This window comes from Triticum aestivum, chromosome 4A (assembly GCF_018294505.1).
Source record: "Triticum aestivum cultivar Chinese Spring chromosome 4A, IWGSC CS RefSeq v2.1, whole genome shotgun sequence".
Classification (NCBI taxonomy): Eukaryota; Viridiplantae; Streptophyta; class Magnoliopsida; order Poales; family Poaceae; genus Triticum; species Triticum aestivum.
Window position 1 is genome coordinate 38,796,809 of NC_057803.1, and position 14,974 is coordinate 38,811,782.

The 14,974-nt window shown below is 51.7% G+C and overlaps 1 protein-coding gene across 3 annotated transcripts; it reads left to right on the forward strand.

Moving 5' to 3' along the window:
• LOC123085006 (BTB/POZ domain-containing protein NPY4) lies at positions 1-5,377 on the forward strand. 3 transcript variants are annotated; one of them, XM_044506560.1, is made up of 5 exons: positions 1-735; positions 844-1,606; positions 2,717-2,786; positions 3,159-4,316; positions 4,570-5,377. In XM_044506560.1, exons 2-5 carry the CDS (start codon positions 1,545-1,547, stop codon positions 5,098-5,100), a joined length of 1,821 nt encoding a protein of 606 aa, XP_044362495.1. In that variant the 5' UTR covers positions 1-735; positions 844-1,544; the 3' UTR covers positions 5,101-5,377. The 3 variants fall into 3 exon arrangements, with proteins under 3 accessions (XP_044362495.1, XP_044362494.1, XP_044362496.1); XM_044506559.1 differs by having other exon boundaries at positions 7-360; XM_044506561.1 differs by having other exon boundaries at positions 7-242.
• The last annotated feature ends 9,597 nt before the right edge of the window (positions 5,378-14,974 follow it).

The following is a 14,974-nucleotide window of genomic DNA, read 5'->3' on the forward strand; positions in this document are numbered from 1 at the left end:
ATCTCCCCGCTTTCGCTTTCCCTGTTGCATATCGCTCCGTTTCACAGTGCATTGCGAGGAAAAAGGGAGAGCGGGGGTGGTGGTGGTGGTGGCGCTGTCTCTCTGCTGCGGGTACTTGAGGAGGCACGCCGGGCCGCCTCGCTCCTCGCTCGCTCCTCGGGGCGTGCGTGCAGTTCACGGCGGCCACCGCCTGCAAGCAAGCAGGCAAGCTAGCTTGCAAGGTCACCACCCTCTCGCCCGAGGTTAATCGCCACGCCCTCCTCCGCCTTTCTCCCGCTCCCACGCTTGCAGGGCAGGGCACTTGCTGTTGGCGGCGAGCAGTTCTTGGGGCCGGCTCCGTCCGTCTTTTTCTTGGGGGAGGTGGGTCTGCCTCCGTCCTCGCACTGTTCCTCTTTCTCCGGTCATAGCCCGCCCTAATCCGCCCGCTTTCCGTTTGTTCTTGCGCGCTTTGTTGGGTTGGGTTGGTTTTGTTTTGTTGCCATCCTCGTGGCTCGCCTCGCTATAAATCTCGACGCCTCCCTCCCTCCACATGCTCCCTCGTGGCCGTCACATTGCGGCTGCAATTCCTGTGGGCTCAACGGGTTTTTAATCAATCAAATTCCGTTATCCCCCTCCCTCTCGCGTAATATAAGTAGGAGTATCTCTCTTCGTCCCGGCACAAGGCTGCGAGATCTTGCTACAAGATTCCTCCCCGCGCAAGCACGAGCGCAGACCGGAGCGAGCAAGTGGTCGCCGGTCCGGTCTCCCCGTTGCCTCCCCATTTGCACTAGAGAAAGATGCGCCGTGTCGATCAACTCGGTTAAAAAAATCTCGGCTAACTCTGTTTTGCCGTTGTTTGTGCAGAGATTTGTAGGGTCTGGGAGGAGGAATGTGGACCGGTTGTTTATGCTAGGCGCGGGCGTTGGACACAAGATCCTGCCTGCGTGATTCTTTCTCTCCTTCTCGGTTTACCGGTGCTGTGGCGGGGGAAGGGAAATTTATTGCGGAAGATCTCAACCCGCCGGGATCAAGAAGGACGGACAGGCGGATTAAGAAATAGACAGCGGCAGGGGAGGAGGAGGTGGGGCTGTGTCAGCTTTGTGCTTTGTGGGTGTCCGCCCCTCCCCGCCATTGTTTACTCCCCCTGAGGCGCTTGTGCTCCTCGCCGCCCGCAACACCGCCCCGCATAAGTAGGGTGGAGTGTGCCTCCCTCAAGGACCGATCCTGCCGCTGCCGCTATTGTTTCCGTTGTACGGGCGCCGGGCCGGGCACGTTGCCATATTCCGTCTCCCTCCCGCCGCCCCCCTCCCCGCCCCACCGGCCTACCCAAGTTGCTTCTGTTCCTTGTACTTGCTGTTTCTTTGCCGTCTGGACTCTGGAGCCGTTGATGTTCCTTCCCCGGACAAGTAGTATGATGGGTTAGCATAGCACACAAGTCGTCTTCTTCTTCCTCCTCCTGCGGTGGTGGTCTGCTCTGCTCTGCTCTGTGTGTGAGCGCATTGTTGGCCTGGGGGAGTGAGAAGCTGCATATTTTGTTCGTGCTTTGAACCTCTGCTTCTGTCAAGATGAAGTTCATGAAGCTTGGATCGAACCCGGACACCTTTCAGGACGATGGGAGCGAAGTCAGGTGAGTGATCCATTCATCCCTCCCCTTGCATGTTCATTCACCTTGTTCCTGTGCATTGTTTCTGTTTGCTTGCTTGCTACCTCTGGATCAGCATACAACCATCTCACCGCTTATTGGTTTTAGGTATTACTAATACATGATCCCAACAAGAACCGGTTTTTGTGTCAGTTCTCTTCATTTCTGCATCTCTGAAACTTCTGTCGAGCTTTAGCATATGAATTACTCCAGTCATATAGAGGGACCATAACAAAATGCTAATAACGGACAACCAGCATAAACAACTGTGGTCTCTTGTTTAGTTTTGTAGTACATGTGAGTATTATATTTCCCCAGCTTCTCAGATCCTTAAGGGTCAAAGTTCAAACCGTGGGACTACCACTTTCTTTTATATCCTCTCATTGTCAAATGTCTTGTGGGTAATATACCCTATCGTATCCAGGATATGTGCATGTTTTGTTCCTGGGATCCACACAAGTACCTTTAGTATGATTTCCTTTTTCCGGGGAGCCTTTTGTATGATGTTAACTGCTCCAAGTTTAATGTCGTCTACTTCAGCCTTGGTTAGAGCGGAATGGCCGTTATTTGTCGGATCTTTCTAAAGAACTAATGATATAGCTGCATGATTGAAAAAGTCCCCTAAAGATAACCGTACTCTTGGATATCCAAGTGCCTAAAGGGATTCTGAGTTGAGAACTTGGAAGTGATTTTAAAATGGTGCCTCATTTGAAGTTTTTGACGATCTTTCCAGTTATATTTGAATTGCTAAATATTAGTTCGTACTACATGTAAGTTCATTTCTTTTTTACAAAAATATTTAATTGGATACTGCTTTTGAGTTTTTTTTTACTTTTTAGATTCTAAATGTGCAAGGTTATTTCTCGTGTAACATTCATGATTTTTCATTGTGCATTCCCCATCTCTTTAAATGGTCTCATGCTAAATAGACAAATCTGTTATCCACTCATAGCAACAACAACAAAAATATTTGAACAAAATACTGTCTTGTCCTTCCAATTTATCAAATGATTACCAAAAAAAAGAAAGATATAACATGATTGCAGTTGCCTGTTCTTTTTTTATTTCTCTTATGAGAATTGTTTGTTTTTGCAGAATTGTGGAAACTGAATTGGTGAGTGATATCACTGTTCGTCTAGGGAACACAAAGTTTTACCTTCACAAGGTAAACAATTCAGTTCTCTTCATTTACTTTTTGCTGTAGACTGCTTTCATAAGATCTATGTTAGTAAAAATTAGTCGTACTTCAGAAGATCATGGCCTCATGTCTTTTTTGTTTACTTTTGGTTAGCAACTTATTCTCCCATTTCCATGTCGAAAAACCCTTGTACCATGTTCTTTTTATCTCATATTATTAGCCCTTGTGGTTTCACTCAAGTTAGTCTATTAATTTATGGTATGGAGTTCACACAATTCATTGATCCATTGCAGAGATGACATTGTTATATATTTTTCTTCTTTATCGAATGCACTGTTATATTTTCTAACGGAATGAGCAGTTATATTTTCCTGATTTTTACTTCATCCGTCCATGCAGTTTCCACTTCTATCCAAGTGTGCTCGCTTTCAGAAGTTGATCCCAACTACTGGTGATGAAAATATCGATATCCACATCCATGACATTCCTGGTGGCCCAAAGGCTTTTGAGATATGTGCCAAGTTCTGCTATGGCATGGTTGTCACACTCAATGCGTATAATGTCGTTGCTGCCCGCTGCGCTGCGGAGTACTTGGAGATGAATGAAACTGTCGACAAGGGTAATCTGATCTACAAGATTGATGTCTTCCTCAGCTCAAGCATATTCAGGAGTTGGAAAGATTCCATTATTGTCCTTGGGACAACAAAAGCTCATTTACCATGGTCAGAGGATCTTAAGCTGGTTAGCCACTGCATTGATTCTATTGCTTCAAAAGCCAATGTTGACACCTCCAAGGTTGAATGGTCATACACGTACAATCGCAAGAAGCTCTCAGCTGAGAATGACCTTGATATGCAATGGAATGGAGTCAAGAAGCAGCCGGCTGTGCCTAAGGATTGGTGGGTCGAGGATCTCACGGATCTCGACATCGATTCCTACAAGCAAGTCATATCAGCTATCAAAACAATGGGCATGGTGCCCAAGGACGCTGTTGGTGAGGCAATCAAAGCCTACACATACAAGAAGCTCCCCTCACTAAGCAAGGTTTCAATGATCCATGGTGATGGAAAGGTCCGAGCGATGCTAGTTACCATCACATGCTTGTTACCATCAGAGAAAGGCTCAGTCTCATGCAGCTTCCTGCTAAAGCTACTGAGGGCAACCAATCTGCTTAAATGTGGAGAGATGTGCAGGAAAGAGCTCGTGAAGAGAATTGGACGGCAGCTGGATGAAGCGTCCGTGTCTGATCTTCTTATTCCTACAGTCGATGGGGAGACAACTGGTTATGACATTGACATGATCCTTAGTATCGTCGAAGAGTATGTGAGGCAAGATAGCAAAAATGCTCAGAAACATAATGCTGAGGTGAACGGTCACGTGCAAGCACCTAGTGCATCTATGATCACAGTAGCAAAAATCGTTGATGGTTATCTCACCGAGGTTGCAAAGGACCCAAATACCCCTGTTTTGAAGTTCATCAATCTTGCTGAGGCAATTTCAGGCAATTCAAGGCCTTTCCATGATGGGATATATCGCGCCATTGACATGTATATGAAGGTACTCTTATAACTCATCATCTGCATGTACATTGCCTACTAAATCACTTTCTTGTGCATACTTCCAAATATATTCCTAATGCATCTGAATTGTTGCTGTTTTTGTTTTTGTTTATGAAATGTTTTTGCATTCTTTCCTGTCATCGCAACCAATATCTATGTATATATATAGATGCATATAGATTTCTCATTCCTTATGGTTCTATATTCGTTTGATAAATGCTTTACATTTTCTTCTCTGAAATTTTGAGCAGGAGCACCCAAGCCTAAGCAAGAGCGACAAGAAGAAGCTGTGCTGCCTCATGGACTGCAAGAAGTTGTCGCCAGAAGCATGCGCTCACGCCGTCCAGAACGAGCGCCTCCCTCTGAGAACCGTGGTTCAGGTGCTGTACCACGAGCAGACAAGGGCATCCGCGGCGGCAACCGTCCGAGCTGACAGCATCTGCATCGGCTCCTACGAGAGCTCAAGGTCAGGCGCCACAACCAACACTGAAGACGAGTGGGATGGAGTCATAGCGGTGGAGGACCTCAGCCTTTCATCAAAGACCACGAAGCTGGAGAAATGCCACAGCGCCGAGAAGAGCCACGGCAGCAGCAAGAGCACCACCAACGGCAAGGCCAAGGGCGGCGCGACGCCGAAGAAGGTGCTGGGGAAGATGCTGTCGAGCAAGGCGCTGACCGGGGAGCGAAGCAGCTCGGACTCGTCGGACAGCGCCATCTTGCGGAGCCAGGACCATCCCAAGAGGACTCCATCCAGGAGCACCAAGCCGTCGGCTGCTGCCTAGCCCTCCCTGCATCTCATCAAAAGAGTGGTGCTGGGGTTTTAGCTGCTGCTGCTGCTGCTGTCTCTTCTTCTTTATGAATGTTGCATAGAAGCAAGAACTAATGTTTTTTACAAGTCTGTAGGGATGTTATAATGTCAGGTCTGCTTTTAGGGGGATCTTGTTGTTTAGCATGTAGGCTTTGCCATGGAACCTGTGAGACCTTTGGTGCTACTGTGAGGTTTTATGCCGTTCACTCACTCCTGGTAGTTATAAGAAGCCTGATGTGTTTGGACCTTAAGTTGCTCTGGCCACAGCGACGACGTGATTTTAGATCACTACCAGGGTTCTGGATGTGATATCCTGAGCTAAGAATTGCAGATTAGCAGGTTTGGGTTAGAGACAAAATAAAGGATCAGTAAGGTACTGTAATCTAACCGAACCCAGCGAAGCATCGGCAAAACGTATCACTCTAAGAAATTAGTAGGGTTGTCAAACGTAACAAAAATGTGGTATCACAAACGCAAAGGACTAGCATGCAAATTTCTAACAAAAAATTGGACCATTTCTTGATCTAGAGTGAATTCCACTTTTTATCCTGTAGTTGTACATTTGTTTTTTCTTGAAAGAGAAGGTAGATCATGATCTACCTTATGCATTCAAAACGGGGCAAAAAACCCGGATACCAGGAGTCATATTACATGAAGGTGGTGTGGGCACAACACAGCATGTGCAGCAGGCCACCACCAAGCCTAGGCAGGAAAAAATGAAAATAGAGGGAATTAGGCTTAGAGAAAAAGAGCAGCATAATTACACAAAGTAGCTAAATCTTGATCGCGTCGGGCTCTATGCTTCCAGAGATGAAGAAGCTGATGAATCTCATTAAAAGCCCGAGATGCAGTCCATGTCTCTGTCCTGAAGACAAGAGCGATCCGGGCTGTCCAGAGAGCAACTGCAATCGCCGTAAAAGAGAATGTGTCAAAGCTTGCCGTACGTAGCCATGGCCTCCGCTGCTAAAAAAGAAGGTTTGTAGGTCCGGGCAAGCATTGGCGATACCTTGCAGGCCGATCCTTTGCCAAACTGCATCTGCTAACCGGCATCGCAGAATAAGATGATGTATGGTTTCTGATGCGGGGCACCAATCGCAACCATTATGAGTTGTGATCTTCCAGTGTTTCTTCAGCATATTGTCCCTTGTGTTCACTCGGCCACGGATCGCTAACCAGAGGAAAACTCTGTATTTATTCGGAATAAGATTGTCCCAGATCTTGTCTTTCAAAGGGCACTGAACTCCTTTAAACGTGAGCATCTCATAGAAGAAATGTGTTCTAGGCTTGTTGTACAAACAGATTGGCTTCCGGGAATCTGCATGGTCCTCCACAGGTTGGATGCCGGTCAAGATGTCATTTAGAGCTTGCAATTCTCTGTTGGCTACGACAGTGAGGTTCGGATGTAGTTTGATGTCCCAAACTCCAGCATTGAACTGAGATGCAACCGAGCGGCTCTTGTTTTGGGCAAACGAGAAAAGTACTGGGAAGGAGAATTCAAGTCTTCCGCAAGCAAGCCACGAATCCTTCCAAAAAGAGATTCTAGATCCGTTACCCAAAACGCACCTGGTAGATTGTATAACAAGTTGAATGGTTGATTGCAGGCATCGCCAAATGGGAGTGTCCCCACTCCGTAGACGGCCCGGAAGTGTGTTGCTGCAGTATCTTTTGACGAACCATTCATAGCATGGAGCTCCGTGACCTTGCAAAATATTAGAAGTGAGCTTGCAGATCATTGCCATGTTATGCTCCTTTAAATTTCTGAGGCCAAGCCCGCCATTAATTTTTGGAAGAGTGACGAAATCCCATGCCACCAAACAGTGTCCGCCATTTGTAGAGTTCTTTCCTTGCCAAAGAAAACCTCATAAGATTCGCTCCAGTTTGTCTATAGATTGTTGTGGCCATATGAAACATGCCATGAAGTAATTGGGGATGGAGGCAAGTACATAATTAACGAGGGTGAAACGGCCGCCCCAGGAGAGGAAAGTGGCGAGCCAGACGGATAGCCTGCGGTCAACTATGTGAATGACAGGCAGCAGCATCCCGTGACTGATTTTCTATGAGGATAGAGGTAAACCCAGGTAGGTGCATGGGAAAGAGGAGATAGGACACTGCAGATTGTCAGCCACCCAATTGGAAGTGATATCATCCATGCACACTGGCACGAATGTGCTCTTGTTAAAGTTAATGTGCAGGCCAGTGAAGGCGGAGAACACATCCAAAATCCTCCTGACAACTTGTGCTTGCTCTTGCGTGCCTTTGATTAGCAACAAAGTATCGTCTGCATACTGTAAAACTGGAAAAGGCCCATCTCGTTGAGAGGATGTTAGAGAGTTCCCCTATTACACTCAGAGATGCACATTTGTTGTAGGACATCAGCCATGAGAATAAAAAGATAAGGGGATAAAGCATCCCCTTGTCTTAGGCCACTCTGTAATTTAATCTTATCACCAATCTGTCCATTGATCAAGACACTTGAAGAGCCGGATGATAGCAGGTCATTAATCCAATGTATCCATCGATCCCCAAAGCCTCGGGCTTCCATGATTTGATTTAGAGCATCCCAACTGACACTGTCAAAGGCTTTCCTGAAATCCAACTTAAGCACAATCATAGGGAGACGGCGTTTATGAGCCTGCTGCTAATTAGGTGGTTGAATAATAAGTGCAGAAATTAAGGCTTTCTTAAGTGTTTCAATGGCTTCTAAACAATCATCATAAAAAACAAAAGGAATGTCTTCTGCAAGAGACTAATAAGAGGCCTAGAAATTTTTGAAAAGTCTTTGCTAAATCTCCTATAGAAACCAGCATGACCTAAGAAACTATGAATACCTTTTATATCTCTAGGACATGGCATTTTCTCAATTGCATCAACCTTAGCTTTGTCCACTTCAATACCTCTTTTAGAAATTTTATGACCCAAGACAATGCCTTCATTAACCATAAAGTGGCACTTCTCATGTTGGTGTACAAAAATAGGGGCGCATCTATGTACCCCTTTTCCTGTGCACGGGCAGTCAGAGCCGCGCCCACGGCCACACCAAGCAGAACGAGGGAGGTGAGCCAAGGTAAGATCGAAGCCCAAGACAATCAAAGCAACGCCAAGGCCAAGACCACAAAGAGCAGAGGGACGAAGCAAGTTCCCCCGGCAAGACCCTTGTCGGGTGGCCTCAGCGGCCCCGACAAGACTCTTGCCGGGACAGCTCGCCCCGCACCAATAGAGCGAGCCACCCTTGAGCCCACGACCCCCAGTGCCATCATCAGCGTGGGGCCAGGGCTCGGGAAGGCACCCCTGTGGTGGCATGCGGATCTTTGTGAAGACATATTCAAGATCAGATTAGAAGACAACGATTCTTGGCAAGACCCTTGCCAAGGAAGGCCACCAGACCCCCAACAAGATCCTTGCCGGGGATGACAACACGCCATGGCGAGACCCTTGCCGGGCCACCCGGCAAGGCCCTCGCCAAAGACACCGGCAAGGCCACCGCCAAGCCCACGTCAACCAAGCTTCCACCGCCGTTCACATGCAGCTGCCAGCCCAACCAGCTGGGCGAGCACCTGCGTGGCAACATGCAGCTCCCAGGCCAACTCATCAAGCGCCTGCGTGGCGGCATGCAGATCTTCGTGAAGGCTCCACCACCGCGCCAACTCAGCTGCCTGCCTGCCTACATGGCACCGCACGCATCCCTGGCTGAGGCGCATGTCGAAGCGAGGAGGAGCGGCGACGGATGGGACGGGCCTCGCCCCCGTCCCCGATAAAGTAAGAGGACACCTAAGCGATGCATTAAATGCACCTTGTCCTGTAATATGAGGGATAACCTCGTGCCACTGTAGACCTTTTCACCTCCTGTGTGCCACTGTGGCGATCCCTTTTTCCTATAAAAGGAGGCCCGAGGGGACAAGGAGGGGGATTCGGCTCTTTCGAACCACACGCTAACCACAGCTAGTTCGAGAGCTCAAGAACTCTCAGAAATACACCCACCAAAGCAGGACTAGGGTTTTACGCATCCTCGCGGCCCGAACCTGGGTAAACGATCCTTGTGCTGTCTACTAGCCCTGCTCTCCTTGCAACCCTGCACCCCGGCAACCGTAGTAGGGATTCTTGTGATCCCATAGGTGTCGTTCCACTCCGACATCCTTGGCGCGCCAGGTAGGGGGCGCAATTATGAGAATCTGGTCTAGTAGTTGGCCTAGCAGTTCTTCGTCGCCATGGCCCCTAAGAAGAGGATGGCTACGGCGGTCGATTCGTTGGGAGCCGAACGACCCGTGCCGGTGCGGACGAGCAGCAGACCGGTCGCAGACAGGACCCGGGCCGTGGCCCACGAGCACCAGCATCGCCCAGGCAGTCGGAGCGTGGCGAGCAGCATCGTTCGTGCGCCAGACGACCGGCTACACGTCGCCGGATCCAAGGACGGAGCTGGGGCCCCCGCAGGCGGCGTGGGGCCCTCCAAGGGCGTCGTTGTGCCGACTACGGGCGGTGTGGCGACCTCCAGGACGCCTACACCGGCGACCACCGCGTGCTCTTCCCATGGTGTGCGCGCCGAGCAGCGTCACCACGATGGTGACCCTGGGCGCCACCGTGGGAAGAGCCCTGTGCGTCATCGGCAAGATGAGGGGGTTCAGCACGCTCGCCGAAGCACTGGCGAAAATGGCATGCAGTCGCTGGGTCGTTATGGAGCTCCTTCTAACGTAGTTAGAAGTCGAAGCGTGCCGTGATCCGCGCAGCTGTCGCCGCCGCCCACGCCAGCGGAAGCTTTGGCACGCACACAGCTGCTCCTCGACTTCCCTCCTGCTGCGGAGAAGCTCGACGAATGGAGGGCCACCATCCGGAGCCTTGTCGCCGTCGCAAACAAAGATGATTTGTGACCAGCGGGGCCCTCGGGCCGGCACTCCATCGAACCACCACATGCTGGCACTGGGAGGACCGGGGGAGCTGCAGTCACGGTGCACTCTCCTCCTCCTCGCCGGCCGCCGCGGGCGTTGGCCCGTCGCGACGACGCTTGTGATAACATCTCCATAGTGTCGTCCGACCCGCGGACCCTCCGCGACCAGCGCCAGGTCCTTCGGGAGCGAGCTCACGAAGACGCTCGAACCACCGTCGAGCGCCGGCGCGAAACGCGCCGCCAGTCAGACAAGCGGGCAGGACCCGCTATGGACCACCCGGCACCGGGGGGCCCCGGTGGCCTACCTTACGAGGTGGGCTTCCCGGCTTTTACCCGTGAGCTGAGGCAGTTCCAGTGGCCGTCCCACCGCACGTTCAAGCCTGACGTCGGCGAGAAGTACACCGGCAAGACCCATCCATCCGAGTTTCTCAGCATCTACACCATCGCGATGCAGGCCGCTGGGGCTCGCGACGACAAGGTGCTTGCCAACTATTTCCCGTTGGCGCTCAAGCCAATGTGATGTCTTGGTTGATGCACTTGCCGGTGGATTCCATTTCTTCCTGGTCAGATCTGTGCCATGAGTTCATTGGCGCCTTCACAGGAGGCCACCAAGCTCATGGCCAGGCCAGCGATCTGCATATCATTCCCTAGAAGGAAGGGGAGACCCTGTGCAAGTACATCCAGAGATTCAGCTGGGTGCAGTACAACATCCCCGACGTTCATCCCGCCGCTGTGATTAGCGCGTTCCACCAGAACATACGCAATCGCAAGATGCGCGAGGAGCTGGCGATGACCAAGGTTAAGGATGTGGCCGAGCTCTACATTTTGGTCGATAGGTGCGCCCGAGCTGAAGAGGGAAGGAAGTACCCCGGCGAAGACGCCAACGCGGAAACCGACTCTACTGATGAAGACGCCGCCACCCCAACGAAGAAGAGCCGGCGTCGCAACAGGAAACGCAAAGGCAAGGCCGTGCTTGCCGTTGAGGGATCTGACGATACCGGTGCTGATAAGAAGGTCAAGGCAGACTCCCCCGGCAAGGAGATTGCCGGGTGCGCCGCCTGCCGGGCCCTGGCGGCTACCGACAAGCCAGGAAGCTCCGGCAAGCAATACTGCAAGATCCACCGCACCAAGGGCCACGACCTCCAGAATTGCCGACAAGTCGAGCTGCTTGCTGAGAAGCAAAAGGCTGAGTACGAAAGGAGGGACAAGGAGAAGGACCAGGATGGTGCTGAGGGATCCGGCAAGAAGTGTGACGGCCAAGGAGGCTGCCCCGGCAAGGACAACCAGCAAGAGAGGCCCGCCCGGGGCCGCATCAAGAAACAAGAAGACGACGATCATGACGAGGACGACGAGTCTGGTGAGCAAGGGTTCCAGAAGGCTACGGAGGCCATGTGCATCGATGGCGGCGCCTCGCTGCATACCTCTCACCGCCAGCTCAAGCAATGGGCGCGTGAGATTACAGCAGCAGAGCCGTCGTTCGACGCTCAGAAGCCGCTGAAGTGGTCCAGCACGCCCCTCATCTTTGACGCCGAGGACCACCCTGACCGCACTACCGCGGTCGGGTGTTCGCCATTGTTGGTCTCGCCAACAATACGCAACCTCAGGGTGAACAAGATGTTGGTTGACGGCGGGGCTGGCCTGAACCTGATCTCGCCTGCCGTGATCAAAAGGTTGCAAATCCCTGATGGAGACCTCAAGGAAACGGGCACGTTTCAAGGGGTCAATCCGGGGAGGAGCCAGCCGAAGGGAAAGGTCACACTGCCCGTGACATTGGGAGGAGAGTTGAACTACAGGACAGAGAGGATCATCTTCGACGTGGCTGAGATCCCCTTGCCCTACAATGGGATCCTCGGCCGCTCAGCATTGGCCAAGTTCATGGCGACGTCACACTACGCCTACAACATGCTAAAGATGCCCGGGCCGTTGACCATCATCTCCGTCCCCTCCGACAAGAAGGACGCATTGATCTGCGCCGACCAACTCTACCAGGAAGCAGTTGCAGCAGCTGCCGTCAAGGCACCTGCTCCTGCCGTTGACGGCCCGGGAGGGAAAAAGGAGCCCGGCAAGACCTCTCGCACCCACTCCGGCAAGCGCACCTCCTCGGAGTGTTGTGCTACCGTTGAGGACGTGCAAGAGAGCTCTACCGACAAGAGCAAGAGATCCAGAGCCGAGCTGCCGCATACCAAGAAGGTGCCCGTCGGGGAAGATGGCACGGGAGGGGACTTCATCATAGGCTCCACCCTCGACAGCAAATAGGAAGGCGCGCTCGTCACCTTCCCGCGGGCAAATGTCGACGTGTTTGCATGGCAAGCATCCGACATCCCCGGTGTTCCCAGGGAGGTGATTGAGCACCACCTAGCTGTCTGCCCCCACGCACGACCCGTCAAGCAGAAAGTTAGAAAGCAGGCTTTGGAAAGGCAGGAGTTCATCACAGAGGAGATCAGGAAGTTGGAAGCGGCAGGTTTGGTGAGAGTGGTGCTCCACCCGACGTGCTTGGCCAATCCAGTAGTGGTGCGCAAGGCGAATGGGAAGTAGAGGCCGTGTATTGATTACACAGATATTAATAAGGCTTGCCCTAAGGACCCCTTCCCGTTGCCGCGCATCGACCAGATTGTTGACTCCACGGCCGGGTGCGATCTTTTATCATTCCTCGATGCCTACTCAGGCTACCACCAAATCTTCATGACAAGAGAGGATGAAGAGAAGACGACATTCATCACCCCATGTGGTACGTATTGCTTTTTACGGATGCCTTTCGGGTTGAAGAGTGCCGGCTCAACGTTTGCAAGAGCAGTACAAATTGGTTTTGAACCTCAGCTCCATAGAAATATGGAGGCCTACATGGATGACATAGTGGTCAAAACCAAGGACGGGCCAACTCTTGTGCAAGATCTGGAAGAGACATTTGCTAACCTGCACAAGATCAACCTCAAGCTGAACCCTGAGAAGTGCGTCTTCGGTGTTCCGTCCGGCAAGCTTCTTGGATTCTTTGTGTCACAGCGTGGGATCGAGGCAAACCCAGACAAGATCAAGGCTATTGAGCAGATCGAGGCGCCCAAGCGGATCAAGGATGTGCGTCGGCTCACCGGCTGCATTGCCGCCATGAGCCGGTTCATCTCCAAGTCCGCCGAGCGTGCCCTTCCCTTCTTCAAAATCTTGAAGAAGGCAGGCCCAATAGAGTGGACACCAGAAGCCGAAGCAGCACTGCAGGATCTGAAGAAATACCTTTCCTCCACGCCGATACTGGTTGCGCCTAAATCACAAGAGCCGTTGCTGCTGTATCTGGCAGCAATGAATCAAGTGGTCAGCACCGTACTGGTGGCACAAAGGGAGGTCGACGAGGCGGCGGCAATGGCGGCAGAACCAGCGGATGGCAAGCCAAAGATTCCCCCGGCAGGGCCTGGTGCCGACAAGGCGCGGCCCCCGACGGAGTCTGGTGCCACCAAGGCAATTCCCGCGCAGTCGAGTGAAGTGGTGTCAAAGAAGAAGATGATGCAGCACCCGATTTACTTTGTCAGCTCCCTCTTGCAGCGGTCTAGGTCGAGGTATTCCGGCGTGCAAAAATTGCTCTTCCGCCTCCTTATGGCCTCGAGGAAGCTGCGTCACTACTTCCAGGCCCACGAGATCACTATCGTCACCCGCCTCCCGTTGCAACGGATACTGCACAACCCGGACGCAACCGGAAGGATTGTGGAATGGGCCTTGGAGCTGTCAAGTTTCGGTTTAAAGTTTGAAAGTACCTCGACAATTCAGAGCAGAGTCTTGGCAGAATTCATCGCAGAATGGACCTCGAGGCCTGACGAAGAAATCCAGGAGACCACTCTCCCCGGCAAGGAAGCACACCGCGACTGTATCATGTACTTTGATTGGGCTTTCTCGCTGCAAGGCGCCGGTGCCGGTGTGCTACTCGTTGCACCCACCGGAGAACACCTCAAGTACGTGATCCAGATGCACTTCCCCAGGGAGGTGTCCACCAACAACACCGCCGAGTACGAGGGATTGCTTGCCGGTCTCAGGATCGCGGCAGACCTCGGGGTTAAGAAGCTCATCATCAGGGGCGACTCGCAGCTCATTGTCAGGCAGGTCAACAAGGATTATCAGAGCCCATTGATGGAAGCCTACGTAGATGAGGTGAGGAAGCTGGAGGAACGCTTTGACGGTATCCAGGCGGAGCACGTCCCTCGAGCGGAGAACGACATCACCGATTACCTCTCAAAGCATGCCGCATTCAAGCTACCTATGGAACCAGGTACCTTTTTGCTCCGGTTAACTCAACCATCTGTCGAACCATCAGCGGGGCAGAACAAGCGGAGGAAATCAGGTCCCGGCAAGTACTTTCCTACCGAGCCCCCTAGGGCTACCGGCAAGGGTGCTGCCGCGGACGCTGAGCCTGCCCAAGAGCGACTGACTCCGACAGGGCGTCAAGCCCTGGCCGTAGAGACAACCGCTCTCATGGCGGAATAAATGCCTTTGGTCCTTGCTACCTCTTGAGCACTGCGTTCGTTTTCCCCGAAGAGGAAGGGATGATGCAGCAAAGTAGCATCAGTATTTCCCTCAGTTTTTGAGAACCAAGGTATCAATCCAGTAGGAGGCTACGCGCGAGTCCCTCGTACCTACACAAAACAAATAAATCCTCGCAACCAACGCAAATAGGGGTTGTCAATCCCTATAAGGCCACTTACGAGAGTGAGATCTGATAGATATGATAAGATAATATTTTTGGTATTTTTATGATAAAGATGATGTTGGGTAACGTTGCAGAAAACAAAAATTTTCCTACTCGTTTCACCAAGATCATCTAGGAGTTCATCTAGCAACGAGTCATTGGATGCATCTACGTACCTTGTAGATCGCGAGCGGAAGCGTTCAAAGAACGGGGATGATGTAGTCGAACACGACGTGATTCGAATCACCGGAGATCCTAGCACCGAACGGACGGCACCTCCGCGTTCAACACACGTACGGAACA